This window comes from Engystomops pustulosus, chromosome 4 (genome assembly GCF_040894005.1).
Source record: "Engystomops pustulosus chromosome 4, aEngPut4.maternal, whole genome shotgun sequence".
NCBI lineage: Eukaryota > Metazoa > Chordata > Amphibia > Anura > Leptodactylidae > Engystomops > Engystomops pustulosus.
The window spans coordinates 11,139,687-11,162,058 of record NC_092414.1 but is presented as its reverse complement, the minus strand read 5'-3'; the positions used below and the strand labels follow the sequence as shown (position 1 = coordinate 11,162,058).

Below are 22,372 nucleotides of genomic sequence, written 5' to 3'. Positions count from 1 at the left end.
GCTGAAGTGGGGTCCATTGTGGAATGGAATCATGCTGAAGTGGGGCCCATTGTGGAATGGAATCATGTTGAAGTGGGGTCCATGGTGGAATGGAATCATGTTGAAGTGGGGTCCATGGTGGAATGGAATCATGCTGAAGTGGGGTCCATGGTGGAATGGAATCATGCTGAAGTGGGGTCCATGGTGGAATGGAATCATGTTGAAGTGGGGCCCATTGTGGAATGGAATCATGGTGAAGTGGGGTCCATGGTGGAATGGAATCATGGTGAATTGGGGTCCATGGTGGAATGGGGTCATGGTTAATTGGGGTCCATTGTGGAATGGAATCATGGTGAAGTGGGGTCCATTGTGGAATGGAATCATGGTGAAGTGGGGTCCATTGTGGAATGGAATCATGGTGAAGTGGGGTCCATTGTGGAATGGAATCATGGTGAAGTGGGGCCCATTGTGGAATGGAATCATGGTGAAGTGGGGCCCATTGTGGAATGGAATCATGGTGAAGTGGGGTCCATTGTGGAATGGAATCATGGTGAAGTGGGGTCCATTGTGGAATGGAATCATGGTGAAGTGGGGTCCATTGTGGAATGGAATCATGGTGAAGTGGGGCCCATTGTGGAATGGAATCATGGTGAAGTGGGGCCCATTGTGGAATGGAATCATGGTGAAGTGGGGCCCATTGTGGAATGGAATCATGGTGAAGTGGGGCCCATTGTGGAATGGAATCATGGTGAAGTGGGGCCCATTGTGGAATGGAATCATGGTGAAGTGGGGTCCATGGTGAAGTGGGGTCATAGTCAAATGGGATCTTGGAGAAGTGGGGTCCGTGGAGGAATGGGATCTTGGAGAAGTGGGGTCCGTGGAGGAATGGGATCTTGGAGAAGTGGGGTCCGTGGAGGAATGGGATCTTGGAGAAGTGGGGTCCGTGGAGGAATGGGATCTTGGAGAAGTGGGGTCCGTGGAGGAATGGGATCATGGTGAAGTGGGGTCCGTGGAGGAATGGGATCATAGTACATAGATTTTTGCCCTGGTACAATCTTGAGATCTTGGATTCACAGTAAACTTTGTTTCATGGTGGAATGGCATCATAGTCAAATAGGATTTGGAGAAGTGGGGTCATGGAGAGGTTTAGATAGAGGAAGGTCTAAGTTTTTTCTTTTGTTGCCTTCCATACTAAATCCTCTCCCTGAAACCTGTTGGAGGAGGTTAAGGTCGGTCAATGTGGAATAGGATCTTGGTAAGGTCGGGTATTGGTGCGGTGGAGGATGGTCATGGTTACCCCCTTCTCATGTCTTCCCTGCTCCTCTCCTTGACCTTGTAGGGGAGCCTACTGGAGCCTCCAATACCCACGGTGGAGTACTGCCCCCTATCTACAGTAACAGAAGACACCGCAACCACATATTTGATAGAAATATAAAGGATTTGTTTAATGTTTAGGATAAAATATACCGCAAAACACAGACATTTTTAGAGCAGAAGCCAATATACAATCACAGAATATACAATTCATAAATAACATTACACAAATCTCCACACGAATCGGCTGATTTACCCACAGGATGCAGAGCTCCGCCCACTGGACCTGCACGGCTCGCTGCGGCCCCGCCCAGCGGTCCTGCACCCGTCCACCAGCCTATCCGAATTTGTCCTGTACACGGCATGGTGGGGGGAGGGGGGAAGGGAAGGGTAATTAGTAACTGGCAAAACTACAAGTCCCAGCATCCTGGCCACATCTTGACATAGTCCATACGGTCTCAGCTGGTCCATTTAGAGCCACCATTAAAGGGGGAGGAGTTTGGACACTACCAAGACCCAAAGGAACATTTGAGGTTCTTAAACGAACGTTTAGGTAAGATGAATACACTGTTATACAAAATACAGGACCTAAAGGGGGCGGAGTATGAGAAATGTTATGCCCCACCCCCAATCCAACAATCTACCCATCTTCTAGGATTCTGGGAGGTCTCCTTTTTTTAGCGGGGGAGACTCCAGAACATTCAAGGAGAATTGGGAAGTCATTTTGAGGCCTGTTGGGTCCCTTTTCTGAAAACGAGTACAAAAATGGCCTTGTGTGCCCTAGAAACCAATGGGAGCGCAGCTTTTATTTTTCCACAGCTGTTTGAGAATCAAAAGCAGCTCTGTGATTGGTTCTCTTGTTAGATAGTTTAATAAACTAGGCCTTAGGGTCTTTAGATCTTGATTGTAGCCCACCAAAGGCTGCGGGTGATACACAAAGGTGCAATGCTCTGCACTGTACGTTAGTATATCTGTCCGGGCTGAAAAACAAGCCATTAGTCTCCGTGGCAACCCTAATTTTTTTGATCACTTATCTGATTGGTTATTGCTGAGTGGTCTGAAGGGCCGGTTTTGTTTGCTGTACCCATTACCGGCACCATCAAGCACAGAACCACTTACTCTGCTTTTCCTAGAAATGTTTACTGACATCAGACCCCCCCCTCCCTCCCCATCTTCCTCTCGAAATGAGGCGGCCATTTTGAAGAGTACAATGAGAATGCAGAGATGAGCCTGAATCAACAGGATTTAAAGGGAAACTCCACTTCAATATGTTGTACTGATACATTGGGGGAGATTTATCATAAGTCTCTTAGAGCAGAACTGTTCAAGTTGCCCATGGCAACCAATCAGAGCTCAGCTTTCATTTTCCCACAGCTGGTTATAAAATTAAAGCTGAGCTCTGATTGGTTTCCATGGGCAACTAGAACGGTTTTACCTCAGAAACTTGATGATAAATCTCCCACATTGTGTTCTACTCCAAAAATTTGAATTTTAACGGACATACTTGTTTGATCACATGACTGACTACAGTCAGATGAACGGTAGTCTGTTTCCAGGGGTTACCAGTAAAATTTTTTTAACTTTCACTTTGGTAGTAAATGGAGAAGAGAATTTTGTAAGAAATTTTACACAATTTTTTTAGATTGGCCTTTAAATTTGGGTCACCAGTAGCTCTTAGGACTCTACAGACTTCTAGGACGATGCTGAGACCATAAGTTGTAGTAGGGATGATGGGAGTTGTATTTTTAACCCATACAAATCAGATTTATGGAAATGCAATGTGAATCTTATCTACACAAAAAACAAAAAAAACAACAAAAAAAACCCAAAAAACATAAAACACACTGCTCGGCATCAGTAAATCAAGAATATTTTCTGCAAATATTAAAAAAAAGCCATATATTTATATAAAATATCCTTATCTGTGATAGAATATAGCAAAACCTGTAAATGGCATTTAAAAAACTACTCCCTACGTGGAATGGAGTGAAGATATATTTAAAAAAAAAATCCTCTACAAACGATAAATAATAGGAGAGAAAAAAATATATATATAAACGGGAAATATGTTACGTCACACAATCGCGGTAAAACGTTTACTTTAGTCACCCATTTTGTCAGAAACGATAAAAAAAAAACACACAAAAAAAAAATTATATTAGAGATCTACATATAATAAATCTATATATAAAAAAAAATAATATCCAGTCAAAAAGCAAACCAAAAAAATAAAGATAGAATTTTTAGGGTCAGGTCAAGGCACCAGGATTCCGGAATATTCTCACGTGAATATGAAAAATTTAAGAAAAAAATTATTTTTTTTTTCTCCATTAAGCAAGGATATCCTAAAAAATTGACTAAGGTGTCTGAGGATGGACTGTCAAAACCTGCAAGTTGAGTCCTCTACAACTAGGAGGCAGCAGAGAGACACAGTCGAAAGAACCAGCGCCTCTAGAGGCTTGGAGGTGTCACTGCATACACTCAATTTGAAGGGATTTTTTTTTTGAAACAGTGAATAAGAGCGCCTCTAGAGGCTTGGAGGTGTCACTGCATACACTCAATTTAAAGGAATTTTTTAACATGTATGTAGTTTTTTTTGTTGAAACGGTGAGTAAGAGCGCCTCTAGAGGCTTGGCGGTGTCACTGCATACACTTAATTTGAAGGGATTTTTAACATGTATGTAGTCCTTGGTTGAAACAGTGAATAAGAGCGCCTCTAGAGGCTTGGAGGTGCAACAGCATTGTACAATTTTATAACGCTTATTACCACGGCTGTAGCTATTTGTCGCCCGTGTGCCCCAAAAATAGATGAATTCAGCTTTAATATCAATTTTGCTTATTGCTTTGTCCTCATTTCTGTAAATTCAGGACTCTGGTCTGTAAATTTTTTTTATTCATTGTACACAGCGCCACCCAGGTAGTGTGTGGTATTGCAGCTCCGCCCCCATTCACTTCGATTGACCTGACTACAACGTTGTGCAGTCTGTTTCCAGGGGCGACCAGTAAAACTTTTTGCATTCACCTGTGGAAGGTGTGGCGCCATTCCTGAAATATACAATGATACCTCCCATCATACTTCTCCTATACTGTACTGTTTAAAAAAAAATATCGGATCCTAGCTTCGTATCAAACGCAGACCTCCCGTTTATTGTTATTTTACAGTTAAAAATGCGGTAAAAAAATTTTTGTCGGTTAGAATTCAAATATTCGAATACTCGACTCTGAGCCACAAGAGGGCGCTGCCTCGGAATCTGTGACCCTTCTAACCATTTACAGCTGGGACCACTGTAACCTTCATAGTCATCCAAAATAGCTTATTTTTTTATTATTTTTTTTTTTTTCTTTTCTGGATATTCCTGCCCAGACCTGCAAGGCATCACACACACGGACAGCAATTACCACCATTCTAACCCGTCACTTAGCCTCGTTTTTTCTCCACGAGAGGTCGTGAGGGTGACCCGGTCCATTATTTTTAATCAGTCACATTGAAATATTTAAAAAAAAAAAAAAAAAAACCTTCCCAATTTACTCTCTTCCACCCCCTTTAAAAATCTCATTGACAGAACACAGCACCTCTTGTGGCGGGAGGTTGAACTGCAATTGAAAAAAAAAAAAATTAAAAATTGAAACCAAAAAATCCACAGCAAATGGGTGATCAAAAAACCAAAAAAATGTTTTTTTTTTTTTTACAAAAATAAAAAGAGTGATTAAAAATATACTTTCAGTATGATGGTAAAGACTTATGTGTTCCAAGTGCTAATTGTAGCAAGAAATCAGGCACTAATTTCATTGCTGTATATATTTCAGGGTTACTGTCCTTTTTACAGTCAAGGGGGTGTGGCCTCAGGGGTCCGTGGTGTTGATTACGGATTTGTCTGGGGGAGTCCATCCTCTGGACCAGCTGCAGTAACCTTCCTTCTGCTTGATGCAGACGTAATTCTTAGACTGGTAGCCGGGGGTGCCGAAGTTGGAAAGCATATCCGTCCACAGGCATTCACTCTTGGAGGTGATGAAGCATGGGAGGTAATAGCAAGCCTTGATCTGTAAAAAAAAAAATAATTTTTTAAAATATTTTTAGTGTTTTTCTGACTTTAAAAAAATTGGGCTCCTGTCTCTTTAAATCTTGGGTGGGAGGGCTCATAAGGGGGCGGGGCTTAAAACAGGTCTACTGTTTAACTGACTGTTTTGTCAGTTAAAATTCAAATATTAACTATAACTCCAGGTCACCAGAGGGCGCTGCATCGGGATCTCTTCTACTGTTTACAGACCAGTGTAAGTTTTTGGTAACCCCCTTCTTTAGGTGTTTGCATAAATATTGGACCCCCATTATAATAATTCCCTCTTGACTCTCTATTACACACCATATTTAGGGTCTTACCTTGCAGTTACACCCCTGGTGGTAGCGGTGGTTGAGTCCTTTGCGTTGGGCGAGTGTCAGCTTATCCCACTTCTCAATCAGGTTGCACAGGCCGGTGTAGACCTTCCCCTCGTACACACGTCCTAAAAAGAAGACGAGTCCGGTTATATTATGGAGGACACTATAGGCCCTGGAGAGATGTGTAATTATATGTTTGTGTAAGATGTTAGTAGCAGCAGGACTGTGAAAAAATTAATTTACATTCTAGGATTCCAGCAATGGGGCTGTGTCCTCACACTGCTGTGCTGTGTGCTCTCTGCAGCAAGTGTAAGGTATTGTCCCTGGAGAGATGTGTAATCATAACTTTGTGTATGTTGTTGGTAGCAGCAGAACTGTAAAATATTGGTTTATATTCCAGGATTGTAGGGGAGTGTCCTTACACTGCTGTGCTCTCTGCAGCCAGTATCGGTTATTGTCACTGGAGAAATGTATAATTACACCTTTGTGTACATTGTTAGTAGTTGCAGGACTGTGAAATATGGATTTATAATCCAGAAATTGTACCTGGGGCCATGTCCCCACAATGCTGTGCTCTGTGCCCTCTGCATCCAGTGTTAGGTATTGTCCCTGGAGAGATGTGTAATCATACCTCACACTGCTGTGCTCTGTGCCCTCTGCATCCAGTGTTAGGTATTGTCCCTGGAGAGATGTGTAATCAGACCTCACACTGCTGTGCTCTGCGCTCTCTGCAGCCAGTGTTATGTATTGTCCCTGGAGAGATGTGTAATCAGACCTCACACTGCTGTGCTCTCTGCAGCCAGTGTTATGTATAGTCCCTGGAGAGATGTGTAATCAGTCCTCACACTGCTGTGCTCTGTGCTCTCTGCAGCCAGTGTTATGTATAGTCCCTGGAGAGATGTGTAATCAGACCTCACACTGCTGTGCTCTGTGCTCTCTGCAGCCAGTGTTATGTATTGTCCCTGGTGAGATGTGTAATCAGACCTCACACTGCTGTGCTCTGTGCTCTCTGCAGCCAGTGTTATGTATTGTCCCTGGAGAGATGTGTAATCAGACCTCACACTGCTGTACTCTGTGCTCTCTGCAGCCAGTGTTATGTAGTGTCCCTGGAGAGATGTGTAATCAGACCTCACACTGCTGTACTCTGTGCTCTCTGCAGCCAGTGTTATGTAGTGTCCCTGGAGAGATGTGTAATCAGAACTCACACTGCTGTGCTCTGTGCACGCTGCAGCCAGTGTAGGTATTGTCCCTGGAGAGATGTGTAATCAGACCTTACACTGCTGTGCCCTGTGCTCTCTGCAGCCAGTGTTGGGTATTGTCCCTGGAGAGATGTGTAATCATAACTTTGTGTACGTTGTAAGTAGTAGCAGGACTGTGATATGTGGATTTATATTCCAGGTTTGTACTGGGTGCATATCCTCACACTCCAGTGCTCTGTTCTCTCTTTAGCCAGTATTTGGCATTATCTCTGAAAATGTGTAATCAGACCTTTGTGTACCTTAGTAGTAGCAGCAGGACTGTGAAATATGCATTTCTACTCCAGGATTTTCCCTAGGGGTTTGTTCTCACACTGCTAATGTGTTTTGTTAGTAGCAGCAGAACTGGATTTACATTCCAGGATTGTATCTTCTGGGGCATGTCCTCACACTGCTGTGCTCTGAGCTCACAGTTTCCCTGGCCCTTATTCCTCTATATGAGCAATTGATGTAGCATTTAACAACAATCCAAATACAGCTTTTCATCAGAGGAGAGATGCAATATAGCTCAGTGCAGAGAACTAAGAGCACAGCAGTGTTAGGACACGCCCTCAGGAGCTACAATCCTGGAATATAAATCTATTTTTTACTTGTTTTATGGAGAACTTCACTCTTCAGCCGATAACTAGCAAAGTCCTTTATACGGGACTGAGGAAGGTGAAATTATAGGATTTTAGTAGGGATGTACGTGTAAAATTGTAATTTTATTAGGGATGATAAAAATCGGAGCCCTTTCCAGGAGCTGCCTGACGCTGGCACTCACCTGTGATGAGATACTGGTACTTGTTGACCTCCAGCTTGACCCCGCACAGGCTCTCCGAGGACTCGGTGTAGATGTACTGAACGTGAGGCATCTTCTTAAAGCCGCGGTACATCTGCAGGGAATCGGCAAACACAAGGAGTCAGCACCAAGCAAGACGGCCCAAGAATACACGTACATGCGCAGCGCACGCTCCGTACATATGTTCTCCATAATGTATACGAGCCAAGAACTCGAGGAACGCCTAAGTATATTATAGGGGAGGAAAGTGTAGGGGGACTAGAAGCAAGAGATCCTCGGCTGCCTGCACCGTACCCATGGTCTATTCATATACCCCTGAATAATACTGCCATATAGTGCCAAGATAATAGTGCCCTATACCGCCCACAGAATACCGCCATATACCATCATCACAACGCTACCATACACAACCCACATCATTCATCCATGTAATGATATAGTGGAGACGAGACGCCACGTCCATTTTTTGACTATGGGAACGCGGTCAGCTCCACACCGCGCTCCTGATAATCATTCTTGCTCTGATTTTATTGGGTGCCTGACAGGCTAATAAGTCCCAGCCTTCCCGTTATCAGTCCCAGATGGCGCTCTGGGTGGACTTTACCACTTTTATTAGTAGCCAATGGTGACTTCAGAGTAGAACGTTGGTCGACTGCCAAGTCCAGAGCTCGTGGAGCGGACACTTTTATGCAGAGTCAATATTAGTTACATCATTGGCCTTCATAATCTTGATGTAACCTTTCTAGAAGTTTCCTTGCCCGACATGTCGAAATAATAATCTGTGGAATTCAAAGCATCTTCGAAGGAGAGGACGAGCACCAATCGACCATATAATACGTTCAATTGGTGAATGCAATGCTTTTTCTTCAAGACATCTGCTCAATCTAAGACTTTCCTGAATGAAGACCACCATCCTTCTCTTTGGATGGAAAGACCTCTATTCATCCCGGAAACCTTCTCTGTTCTTCTGATTCATGAGTGAAGAATAAGCCTATTGGTGAAGCAGACATCTGCTCATCCGTCTTTGCTCCGTTGGTGCTGGGCCAGAGAGCATCATCCATCTCTGCTGGTCATTAAGACATCTTCGTGTCTTAAGACCTTTTGGTGGGTCAGATGTCCTATGTTCCTCAGGACTAAAGAGAAGTATAATGACCCTATATGATAATGAGACATCTGCTCATCCCAAGATCTTCGGAGCTTTGTGAGTTTGAACAGAGATCATCATCCATCCCTTCTAAGCCATGGAGACATGTGTGTGTCCCAAAACGTTTTTTGGTTGGTGAGATGCCCAATGTTTGGTGTATGGATGAAGAGCAGTAAACCAACCCTGCTGGAGACTCGTCCTTTGATCTTCTTAGTTTTGTTGTCCTATGACCTCTCTGGTCATCTTTTGTCCTAAGACCTTCATGATTGATGAACGCCATCCTCATATTTGGTTGGGAAGATATAGTCCTGCCTGAGATCCCCTCTACTGTCCTAGGACCTTTTTGGCTAGTGAGGTGTCCTCTGATGTTCTGGTGTATGATTACAGCTTGGTTGGAAATCGTTTTAGCATGGTACTGTCGTAGTTTCATTGATGCATGGCCATTGTAGGACCAAGACCTCCTAAGACCTTTTAGTTGGTGAGACATATGGTTATTCTCAGATGTTTCTACCATATTTCCTGGAGGATAATCTGCCCGTCCTAGAGACTTCTTAGCTTGTTGCATAACCATTGGGCACCATTCTTCCTTTCCGTGTGTTTAAGACATCTTCATGACCTAAGACCTCAGTGAAGCCTGCTTTGGTTGATGAGACATCTACTTATCTATCTTAGCTTCTCTTCAGTTTACACGCTATGGACACTGAGACATTTTTGTTGTCCCAAGACTTTGTTGACCACCATCCTCCTCTTTTGGTTGAGTAGACATCTTCTCATTTATCTTAGCTTCTTCTTGGTATGTAACATAATTCGACACTTCCTTGGAAAGTTGGCTTTGGTTTACTTCTTCTCATCTTGGATTATTTTCAGTTTTTTTTGGTGCACCACCTATTCCGATTAGTAAGAACCTACTTATTAGGTGTGCGTCAAACTGAAGATTTCCATATCTACTCCCTACAAAGCTCAGCTTCTTCAAGTTCGTCATGTCCTAGCATGATAACCCAAAGCTGTCCGGAGTCGGTCAGTCATGGTTGAATATGGATTCTTAGAAATCCAATTTTCACCACGTGGTAGGTGTGAATTATTTGGTGGTTTCTCTTTAACACCAGAGTCAGAAGACCATCACGTCGTAGTTGACCTACAGCCAAATAGCCCCACGATTGACCATAGAAGAACCTAGACATTGTGTAGGTGATCATAAGTTGGTGGTCTACACTATTGCAGCTCATGCAAGGGTTGTCCTGCTCAATGTCCACTGATCCAGAAGTAAAATCTCAATTTCTGCAAATCTTCTTCCACACGGACGCAGCTGAATCTCATAATCGTCATATCGCAGTGAGCCCCTCGCTGAGCCCCCCTTAGGCTTTGGTACATAAATAACGCCATTGTTACCCAGACGGCCCGTGTCCCGCTCCTTACTCCCTGAAGCTTTATTCCCTTAATAAGTTGCAGGTTTTGTAGAGTTTGTGCCAAAGTATTACTCTCCTCTATTTCTTGGTGAGGAAATAAGCCAGCCTCATGACCGGGGGGGAGGTCGTAGCCAAATCAGTTAACCCCTTCCATAGTCCCTTATGAACCTTCATATTAGGGTTGTCACAACATCTGTGTACCAGGCTTCTGGCTTGGAGTCAGAGTCAGGGGAAGGGGGTGGATAAAGTAATTGGAAATGTGTTTACTATTTATTTTGGGTGCTCTGATGTTTTGGGGTATCATGGAATCAGATCTGTAAGGTTTCCTAGTTTGGGGATCTAGTCTAGAGTCTGTAAACAGGGATGTTCTGGCCTGGGGTCTGTATACACAGTGTGTCCTGTCTAGGGGTCTGGTGTCTATAGAAAACGATGGGATCAGTGTCTATATTTAGTGGGTGTTTGACTGTATTTATTTTTGGGTGTCCTTAAGTGTTTGTCTTTCCTTGACTGACATATGTAATCTTTTGTAGTTTAGGGTCTGGGGGTCTGTAAACAGAATCTGTTTTACACAGTGGGACTGGTTTGAGGTCTGTACATGGGGGAGGGGGGGGGGGGATAGGAGAATACTGTCTTGGGCTCTGCATATAACAGGGTCTATTCAGGGGTCTTTACATTGGGGGATACTTGCCTGGGTTCTCTATATAACAGGGTCTGACCTGGGGTCTGTACATAGTGGGATACTGGCCTGTGCTCTGTATATAATAGGGTCTGGTCTGGGGTCTGTATATAGTGGGATACTGGCCTGGGTTCTGTACATAACAGGGTCTGGTCTGGGGTCTGCACATGGGGGGATACTGGGTTCTGTATATAACAGGGTCTGGTCTGGGGTCTGTACATAGTGGGAAACTAGCCTGGGTTCTGTACATAACAGGGTCTGGTCTGGGGTCTGTGTATAGTGGGATACTGACCTGGGTTCTGTTTATAACAGGGTCTGGTCTGGGGTCTGTATATAGTGGGAAACTGGCCTAGGCTCTGTATATAACAGGGTCTGGTCTGGGGTCTGTACATAGTGGGAAACTGGCCTAGGCTCTGTATATAACAGGGTCTGGTCTGGGGTCTGTATATAGTGGGAAACTGGCCTAGGCTCTGTATATAACAGGGTCTGGTCTGGGGTCTGTACATGGGGGGGGGGGGGGGGGATACTGGGTTCTATATATAACAGGGTCTGGTCTGGGGTCTGTACATAGTGGGATACTGGCCTGGGTTCTGTATATAACAGGGTCTGGTCTGGGGTCTGCACATGGGGGGATACTGGGTTCTGTATATAACACGGGATACTGGCCTGGGCTCTTTATATCACAGGGTCTGGTCTGGGGTCTGTACATGGGGGGGGGGGGGATACTGGGTTCTATATATAACAGGGTCTGGTCTGGGGTCTGTACATAGTGGGATACTGGCCTGGGTTCTGTATATAACAGGGTCTGGTCTGGGGTCTGCACATGGGGGGGATACTGGGTTCTGTATATAACAGGGTCTGGTCTGGGGTCTGTATATGGTGGGATACTGGCCTGGGCTTTGTGTATAGAAGAGTCTGGTCTGGAGGTTTATAGTCTGGGGTATGAATACAAGATGGTTCTGGTCTGGGTTCTATCAATAGGGAGGGTTTAGTCTGGGGTCTGTTTATAAAAGTGTTTTGGGGTTAGTAAGGATGAAGGGTCTGATCTGGGTTCTTTATATATAAGAGGATTTGGTCTGGGGTCTGTTTATAGGGCACCTGGTCTGGGGTTTGTATATTGGAGGATATTTTCTGGGGTCTGTATTAAGGAGAGTTTGGTCTGGGATATGTATGTAGGAGGATCTGCTCTGGGTCTGTATATAGAAGGGTCTGGCCTGGGATCTGTATATAGTGGGGTCTCTCTAAAGTGCTTGGTAGGGTACAGGCTATGTCTCTCAGCCACCCATGACTTTAATTTCCCTCGCTTAAAGGGATGACATGACTGCTACTAGAGAGAACAATAGTCTGGAATCACCTGCTCAGCATGCAGAGAGAGAATTTCAGGTTTCACGTTCCTTTAAGAAATATGGATTTGTCCTGTGCTATGAAGGGAGTATTGGCAGAGGAATGGCTGCCACTCCTGTCTGCGGCCCGCTACCTCCCGGGGGCCAGGAACGATCAGTCTCATTTTTATTATGTGCATCGGAAAATACTTTCACTTGCCCAGAAGCGTTTAGTAGTTAGAGTGTCCCAGGTTGGAAGTAGAACCCCGGAACGCGAGAGGCCACCCTAACCCAGTCCAGACCTCTGCGAAGGGGCGAGGCCGCTGACTTCATGTGTTTACTGACCCAGCAGCCCGATCCGGGGGTAAACAGATGATATAATCAGGGCTTTACTACATCCATCCCCTGGGGAGCGGAGGAATGCACAGTGCAGGGTATAAGGGGTTAAATAGCTGCGTACACAGCAGGGGTTTATGAGGGTTCCCGTTCATAGAGTGGGGGTCTGACATCACATCACCATTCACCATGCTTCAATTAGTCTGTGTTCTTACACTCGTCACTCTTCCCCCGATGATGTCATTACAACGTCCTAGGCCACCCCTTGATGATGTCATCAGACTGTCAAAAAGTCCACGTATACGTAAATCATTCTCTGTATGCGCATTTTTCCTAAAATATTTTCCGTAAACGGTCTATGCCCTCTGTTCATGCCACAGTTCTGTCGTCCTGAAGTGCTCTGTGCTGCGGCAGAGCCACACACTATATAGGTAACTCTGACTAGTGAGAGGTCCGGTGCTCCCATTCATATCATAATACAAGGCCACTGCTCCCCAACATACGGAAAATCAGCACTTCTGAAATACTCTGTGCTGCTGGAAGCTTGCACTCGCTTACCTTCATCTGTTTGATTGTGTAGCGCATTGTTCCAAAGGGACCATCGCTCATCAACTTCTTCCCCACCACCTTGGCTCTTATCACTGTGAAGGGTTAAAAAAACGACAGAGAGGATTGGTTTATTATAGTGTGACTTAATAGGATGTATGTGACGTTATGCTTCATAACAGAAACTACGCCCCCTCCATCCACAGGTTGTGTCTGGTATTGCAACGCAGCTCCATTAACATCAGTGGCAATGAGCTGCAATAGCTCCTATGGACAGGTGTGGCGCTGGTTTTGGTACACGGCAGATGTGTTCTTCTAATTAACTCATGGATAGACTAATATAAAGGAATGAGGGAAATTGGTAACATTATTATCAATAATAATAATAATAATAGTGGTGATATTTAACGGAGGCTTCCAGCCTAGAAACCCTTTTAATCCCTAATATTGGAAATGCGTTATTAATATTGACCACCTATTGCTATAAAACTGCATGTAAATTTTACAAAAACTACTAGGCCACATTTTGTCTGTTTCCCCCTTAGCAACCAATCAGAGCTCAGCTCTCATTTTCCCAGAGAAGTTTCTGACATAGAAGCTCAGCTCTGATTGGTTTCTTGGGAGAACCAGAAACAAAATGAGGCCTACTAGATTTTGTAGGTTTAACAGGCAGTTTTATAGCAATCACCATAGTGACGTGGCTGCGATAGGCGAATAATTAACAGTCTTCTCTCATCCATTCCCTTGCGTCCCTCTTAATCAACCTCACCCATGATGTTCTGGTAACGAGAGCAGATACACCCTGTGGTTAGGAGCCATTACGGCCTGTAATTGCCTCATCCCATTGCAGATACACGATTCATTGTCTCAATAAAGTCTGCTCCACCTGCCCCACACCCCCATCATCACCGCTATGGGATGAATAAATCCCTACTCCAAAATATGTGCACAATGTAGTCATCATGAGCAGCCGCTCACCACAAAACCGCCAGAACCGGCGCCAAACCATACAGAACTGTTATAATGTGACAACACTGAGGCCCCACTGATTTAACGTTATGGGAAACACACAGACTTCCTATTTGTGGTTGGCAACCTTGGCGCGGAGCCTGGTACAGCTTGTGGGCCATCGGCTCACGTCACTTCAATTTTTCACCATTTTCCATATTTTTGCTTGCTGTCAGTGAATGGAAGCATTACCGCCTGCTCAAAACTTTTCTGTACCTCTGACAGCTGAGGGTTTGTTACAATACAGACCATTCCATGTTATCCAAGTTTCTTGGAATGTACAGGAGGCTCCCAAAAAGGAAGGGGGGGGGACACCTCCTGGCATCTTAAATTAGACTTAGACTCCAGAAGGCTCTTTACATTATGTAATGAACACTAATGATTGTCAAGTGGAGTGTAAATATCACACATGGGAGGTGCTCACACCCCGTAAGGGAATGGTCAGCCCCAAAAACTGTTCTGTTTTTCCAAATTCCCACTTGGCTACTTTAGAAAATGCATAGGTGTGATCTTAAAAGATCATCAGCACAACTTCATGTGAAGTTCATTTTTTCATTTTTGCTGCAGTGTGTCAGTGCAGTTAAAACGTATCAAGGTGGAGTTCCGTTTTTTCTTTGACTGGATGCAATTGTAGCGAACCCTTAGCTGTATAAAGTATTGGGACTGTAGGAAGGTTTTAGCCCAGAGATGAAAAGGAGGGTGTACATATTCACTAACAGCAAGCAGTGGTCTTAAAAAGGTGTGAAAATTGAAGGGTTTGTATTAAATATTTATTAATAAAAGTTCATTTTTATTGACCAAAGGGTTCTTTTGGTTACAATAAAGTAACTATTGGTATGAAGCGTGAAATTATGGACCCTGTCAAACAAGGAGGTCTATGGGATACTTCACTTTTTCGCTAAAATTGAAGGGCTTGTTACGCACCTTATTACACCAGGGAATCAGAAAAATAACCCCCTTACATTAACATAGGTTCCCTAGACTGGATACAACTGTAGCAGACCCTCAACTGTGAGAAGTAAAGGTCAGGAAAGCTAAGTGATTTTCCCTTTTAAGATGAGTTCTCACCCAACTTTCCCAAAATGAGCAAAAATGTAACGTTACGTAACGGCGGAGAGATGTGCCGAGGGCGGAATGTGCTGCGGAGGGGCGTACAAAGCTGTGTTCATTTTTCTCGCCCTTAAGGAATCTCCAAGACTCACACAAACACTCGAGAATATTTATTTGTACAGTGCTGCGATACAGAGACACCTGACACATGGGCCACGGATTAACCTCTACATTACCAGATGAGGGGCCTAAATGTGTCTGATAATAATGCCCCATTGGTGTAGGGGTGCTATTACCAATGGGGTTACACTACTGAATCTATAGGGCACATTATTACCAATGGGGTTACACTACTGAATCTATAGGGTACATTATTACCAATGGGGTTACACTACTGAATCTATAGGGCACATTATTACCAATGGGGTTACACTACTAATCTATAGGGGGCACTATTACCAATGGGGTCACACTAATTTACTTATAGAGGGCACTATTGCCAAAGGGGTTACACTAGTGAATCTATAAGGGCTCTATTACCAATGTGGATATACTGATGAATCTATAGGGGCCACTGTTACCTACAGTTGAGTCTATAGGGGTTCTATTAGCAATGGAGACACACTATGGAATCTATAGGGGCCAGTATTACCAATGGGGTTATACTACCTAGTCTATAGGCGGGGACTTTTATCAATGGAGTTATACTATTGCATATAAAGGGGCGCTATTATCAATGAAATCTATAGGGGGCTCTATTACCCCTGAAGGTTTTACCCCTGAGAGATGATATTACTGTAGGGGGCACTATAACCAATGGGTTACAGTACTGAGTCTACAAGGGCTCTATTACCAATGGGGATATACTGATGAATCTATAGGGGCACTATTACCAATGAGGTTACACTAGTTTATTTATAGGGGACATTATAACCTATAGGGCTACACTACTGAGTCTATAGGGGGTCTATTACCAATGGGGATACACAAATCTATAGGGTGCTATTACCAATTAGGTAACACTAGTTTATCTATAGGGGGCACTGTTACCTACAGTTGAGTCTATAGGCCGGTTCTATTACCTTGGGAGACACACTAGGGAATCTTTAGGGGCCACTATTACCAATAACGTTATACTACCTACTCTATTGGCGGGGGCTTTTATCAATGGAGTTATAGTATTGCATCTAAAGAGTGTGCTATTATCAATAGGGTAATACTACGGAATCTATAGGGGGCACTATTACCCCTGAAGGTTTTACTGAGAGATGATATTACTGTAGGGGGCAGTATTACTAAACAGTGCAGTGCCTAAGGTAGCCTGAAGGTTTCCCATGTAGTGACATCATCTTGCTGAATTGATGACATCACAAGCTCCTCAGAGGTAAATAAATCTGAAGTGCGGATCTCCTGACAGCCCCGAGGACACGACTTCCATCTCCATCACACATGATCTCTAGGAAATTGTGCACGGAATGTCATCCCTGGAATCCAGACACCCGATCCGGGCCCTGACCTGCGGGAGGTTATATGTGCTGGGTGACAGCGGGGCATCAATTATACCCACTTCCAGGGCACCGGACGTCTGAGGATGTTAATGACTTGTGTGATGTTAGTGTTTTCCAGCCATGGGGACCGGGTATTGGATACCCATCTACTGTATGGATGCCCAATCGCATCACAGCACTGAAATTTTTCTGTAAATAATTTTTAAAAAATCAAATTTTTTGGCTGTTGCGACCTCCAGTGATCGGGAGCTGTACTGTAGTAACAAAGTTTAACCACTAGACAGAGAATGGCGCTGCACCACCTATATGATATTAATGACTCATCCTATAGATAACATGGGCAGCCCCTTTAAGTCCACAAAACGTCCCTCTTCGGGGGACATCTGTATAAACCCCACCTCCCTTGACTTTGGTTTTGTGTAACAATGTATCCTACAGGGAGAAGTATGCTATTAGAAATCGGTCTAGTTCCTTCTCACAGCTGAGTTTTTGCTACAATTGCACCTTGTATATGCAGAATCCTTCATAAAACACATCAGAATTGCAGTCTCCCTCCTGCCTTCATAGTTTGTTACAATGTGTCAGTGAAGGTAAAGTATATCAGCCAGTTTACGTAGACTGGATGGGATTGTAACAGACCCTCAGCTGTGAATTGAGGTGTATTGATATATAAGAGCTTTCCTCCAGGAAATAGACATTTCGCTTCTTCCTGAGTGACTGGATACATGTGTCGGGGGGCCCCCATACGTGGCGCGCACATCAAAGCATAACTGGTCGCCGCCAGCCCGCCAAGAGGACGCGATCACTTAGGTGTGAAATAGTCCGCAGCTTCTCATGGAGTCTTTCGGAAGTGACAGTTTCCCACAATAGACCCAGTAAAATATTATTGAAAGCCGATCCACTGGCATTCCTGGCGATCACATGTCACCGCGCCGGAGAAGAGGGTGATGTTCACCTTTATAGGGGCGCGAAGGTGACGGGCCGCCATAGAGGTAACTGACCTCTGACCTCAGGAACTGTGGGAAATGATTGATGCCCTCATTGATTTATTCAAGCGGGGAAAGATGGAAAAAAATGGTCACATTACCCTCTTCCTACAGAAATAACTCAAATTCCTCAATGTTATTAAGATCTCTGCTTGCTTTCCGTGCACCGAAACATATCTACGTGTCTGGGTGATGAAGAAGCTCTGATACGCTGTACAAGCGTCGTCCAGATTGTAGTGGGCATCCATTATGGTTTGTTTGTAGCATGAGGGGCCCGGGTAGTGGAAACTGTCTTGAGTGCTAGGTGTGATGTCTGAAGGCAACGTGCGAGACGTTACATTACTGGTTGTGACGTCATCAAACCCTTGAGGTCTGAGTGTGAGAACGGGAGAGGAGATGTGATAATGAAACACTCCCCCCCCCCCCTTCTTAGGATGTCCCTTTGGTATTATATGTGGAATATTGTCCATATGGATAGAAATATGGACTTCTTAACTTTCCACCGTATCACTGTTAATGGGTTAATGTTTGGTGTATCTAAGCTCCATCCGGTGTATCTAAGCCAGACAGTATAATATTGTCTCATAAAGCCACACAGCACTACAATGTCCATCATTCAAGGTTACTTAATACCTCAATAAAGGTAAATAAAAAATTAAAGGAATTTTCCATGATTCTTGTTGAAAACGTAATACTTGATTGAATCAAAGCCACTTGCTCATATAACTTTATTAACAAATTTTCCCACAGCGCCCGCGGCCACCATCGATTTAACCCCACAGGGAGGCGAAATATTGTGATCACTTGACCAAGTCATGAATGGTCATGTGACCGGGATGAGCCATTGATTTCTGAGTCTGCACTGCTGTTTTCACATGAGGTTTCAAGCAACCAATCAGCTGACAGCTTACGTCTTTTCAATACAGATTGGAAAATAACATAAGTGATCTGATAGGTTGTTATGAACAACTGCTCTTCCTCTCTCTGTGAGGTACATAGCAACCAATCAGGTTTCTGCTTATATCTTTTCAGTGCTGATTTGAATATAACAGAATCCGTTTCATTGGTTATAACAGACCAAACTTGTCTAGGCCTTGTTTACCTAGACAAAATGTCTTAGCTAAGACTAAAATGTCTGTGTAAAGTCCAAACTCTTAGAGTTTACTTATTAAACCAGATCAATTCGCCCTCCATTGTCTTCCCTGACGACTATGAGCAGGAGGAAGAGGCTTATGAATTGACTTGGGGCTCTCATTGGGGGCCATTGTCTGCCTAAAGGCCATGGGGGTCGTCATGCAGCTTTCCAAAATTGATGAGGAAAAACTGGGTGACAATCCATGGGAATGCAGTAGCTGCCATATTGGTTGGGACGGAGCATAAATAGATCAGAAATCATGCAAAATCTGTGTCAAAATGACAATAATAAAATGTCACCCATTAGTCCCAATCCTGAGGTAAAATGAGACCATTAATGGATCAGAATTGTGCAACAATTTTCAGTCACATATATATCACCGGGATCGGACGCCATTACACCGTATAAATACAGCTATAAAATGTAAAATTAAGAAAAAAATCATTCACAATATTGTATATTTTTGGGCCACATCTGGATGTGGGAATTTTCGATGGACGCCCGTTTCCTCAGCTCAGACAATTACTTCCAAGTGCTGATATACGTCTTCCTCTGCTCACAACAATCACGCCCTGTACAGCTGAAGCGGAAGCCGGCGAAGGCGCGATGGACAGATGGTATAGAAATCACACAAGAGGCATAAAAATAGCAGGAAGAAATATCATTATAATAGTCCCCCGATGCGGGGGGAAACCCCTAAGTGACGCCCTCCCCCTCTTAGCGCTGAATAGGCAGCGCTTCACGTGTAGATCCAGTGTCGCTCATTAATGCTGACTTTTCGTGAAGTTTCTGGTACAGCTTTAGCGCACTTCCTGGTGTTGATGGGATCCAGGGCCGGCGATGGAGGAATATGGCAGGGCGCAGGTGGATTTCAAAGAGAGGAAGAGCTTGGCGAGGTCGTTCACATGGACCCCTCTGGGGAGTTGTCAGGAAACACTATTGACTTATAGGATGCTCAATAGCCGCTCGTTCATATGGCGAATAGCTGACAGATATAGGGGAAATATACTGTAATGTTTCCACCTGAATGTGTGTGAGAAAATCTGTGCAACTAGTGACCAAATATTGATATATCAGTGGTCAAATAATGCTGCCATATTGTACCTACATAACTGATATATAGTATAAAAAGCATACTGTCATATTATACCTTCATTAAAGTGCCAAAATGATACTGAAATACTATACCGTCATAATAGTACCACAAAATACTGCTATATTATACTTATTTAACAGAGCCAAACAATAGCCACATAATACTGCCATATTATTCCTTCATAACAATGCCATATTGTACCCAGATTAAACTGCCGTGCTATACCTCCATAACAGTGCCTTCATAATTTACTTCATAATACTGCCATACTAAACCTTCATAACAGTGCAAGACAATACACACATAATACTTCCAAACTACACCTTCATCACGGTGCCATAAAATACCCTTATAAGACTGCCATACTATACCTTATCAGCACCAAACAGTACCCACACAATACTGCCATATTGTACTTTCATAACAGTGACAACATAATACTTCCATAATAAACCTCCATAATAGTGCCATACAATACCCACAAAAAACATGCCATATAATACCTTCATATCAGTGCCAAACAGTATCCACATAATACTGCCAAATTTTACTTTCATAACAGTGCCGACATAATACTTCCATACTATACCTCCATAACAGTGCCGACATAATACTTCCATACTATACCTCCGTAATAGGGCCATATAGTACCCACATCATACTGCCATATTATACCTACATAATATTGTCATACAGTCCCCACAAAAAACCACCATATTAAACCTTCAATACAAAAGCCACATAATACCGCCATATTGAACCTTCATAACCCCACCACGCAGTCCTCACATAATACTGCTATTTTGCGCCTCTGTACATACAGTGCACACGTAATGCGGTATTCGTTGCTCGCAAAATACAACCACAATGCGCATTAGTAAATAATAGTGCTATATAGTGCCCAAATAATACAGCATGGGCAGAGGTAGTGCTAGTTGGGGCATTTGTGCAGTTGTTCTTTGCCCTGCACCATAATTCATTAAGTGCTTTGCCTTCATTGGGCGGAGTGCTCCTTTACAGAGTGCAAAAAATGTGTCGCCCATAGGTCCCATCACTCAGCAGACACATGAAACCCCCTGCAGAAGGTGCGCACCAGCCGGTCAGAGGGTTAATGGGAGGCACTTGAACTTGGGACAAAGGGAAGAGTAGGGTGCTAGGTATGCAGGAGGTCTTAAAGTGACCCTTAGCCGGAGGTTAAGCACACAGCTTCCAGTGACAAGCCTCTTTAAGACTCCCCTGGGGACAGAATTCCTGATTTAAGTAGATTCGGAGCTGACTCACACTGCTGGTATTCCACATTCCACACTAAGAACTTAAGTAAGACTCTCCGCATTCCGGACTCTAACATTTTATTCTTTTTTTGGTGCCAAAAGCAGGAGAGCTGCTCAAGAGTGCGGACCTGAGGATGCCATGATATTCATATCCACTATAGATCATAGCACAGGGGTCTGTTAACATCCCATATTATACTCCAGAGCTGCACTCACTATTCTGCTGGGGGAGTAACTGAAGAGTCACGTGATGGTCGCTTGTGAATGCCCTTGGATACTCCATAGACTTAGAGTAATCACTGGGGCAGGGATAACTTGTTGGGTCCCTGGAAGGTCGTATCTATTGTATAGGGTGATGTATGCGCGTGTGACCCCAGGAAGCGGGTGAATGGCAAAAGCAATTGTTTACTTCCTGTCACACCCTTTACTTCAGCTTTATATGCAGTGCGGGGCGTCATCAATCACTTAGAGGGGTGTAATATAGAGGACCACCAATGTACATGTCAGCCCCTGGAACCCACCCAGCTCTCCACACAAAGGCAGTGCAAGCTTATCAGATGTAGAAGGTTCTGCTATAAAAGGAAATGACCCTGGAGGCTGAAAATAAACCCAACAGAATAAGTATATTCTGGAGTATAATACAGGATGTAACTCAGGATCAGTACAGGATAAGTAATGTCATGTATGTACACAGTGACTGCACCAGCAGCAGAATAGTGAGTGCAGCTCTGGGGTATAATACAGGATGTAACTCAGGATCAGTACAGGATAAGTAATGTCATGTATGTACACAGTGACTGCACCAGCAGCAGAATAGTGAGTGCAGCTCTGGGGTATAATACAGGATGTAACTCAGGATCAGTACAGGATAAGTAATGTCATGTATGTACACAGTGACTGCACCAGCAGCAGAATAGTGAGTGCAGCTCTGGGGTATAATACAGGATGTAACTCAGGATCAGTACAGGATAAGTAATGTCATGTATGTACACAGTGACTGCACCAGCAGCAGAATAGTGAGTGCAGCTCTGGAGTATAATACAGGATGTAACTCAGGATCAGTACAGGATAAGTAATGTCATGTATGTACACAGTGACTGCACCAGCAGCAGAATAGTGAGTGCAGCTCTGGGGTATAATACAGCATGTAACTCAGGATCAGTACAGGATAAGTAATGTCATG

The 22,372-nt window shown here is 43.9% G+C and overlaps 2 protein-coding genes across 4 annotated transcripts in view; one reads left to right on the top strand and one right to left on the bottom strand.

Annotated features, from left to right (window-relative positions):
* Positions 1-22,372, top strand: part of SYN3 (synapsin III) — a 221,593-nt gene that overhangs the window by 118,747 nt on the left and 80,474 nt on the right. The window lies entirely within an intron of this gene.
* TIMP3 (TIMP metallopeptidase inhibitor 3) overlaps positions 1,399-22,372 on the bottom strand; it is a 29,486-nt gene continuing 8,512 nt past the window's right edge. The window contains exons 1-5 of one of the 2 annotated variants that reach the window (XM_072145123.1): positions 14,114-14,159; positions 13,148-13,230; positions 7,688-7,799; positions 5,672-5,793; positions 1,399-5,334 (exon numbers count right to left, since the gene is read on the bottom strand). In XM_072145123.1, the coding sequence (XP_072001224.1) occupies positions 5,137-5,334; positions 5,672-5,793; positions 7,688-7,799; positions 13,148-13,230; positions 14,114-14,144 (546 nt within the window). In that variant the 5' untranslated portion in view covers positions 14,145-14,159 and the 3' untranslated portion in view covers positions 1,399-5,136. Of the gene's footprint in view, positions 5,335-5,671; positions 5,794-7,687; positions 7,800-13,147; positions 13,231-14,113; positions 14,160-22,372 lie in introns of those variants that run through there. The other variant, XM_072145122.1, reaches the window with a different exon arrangement.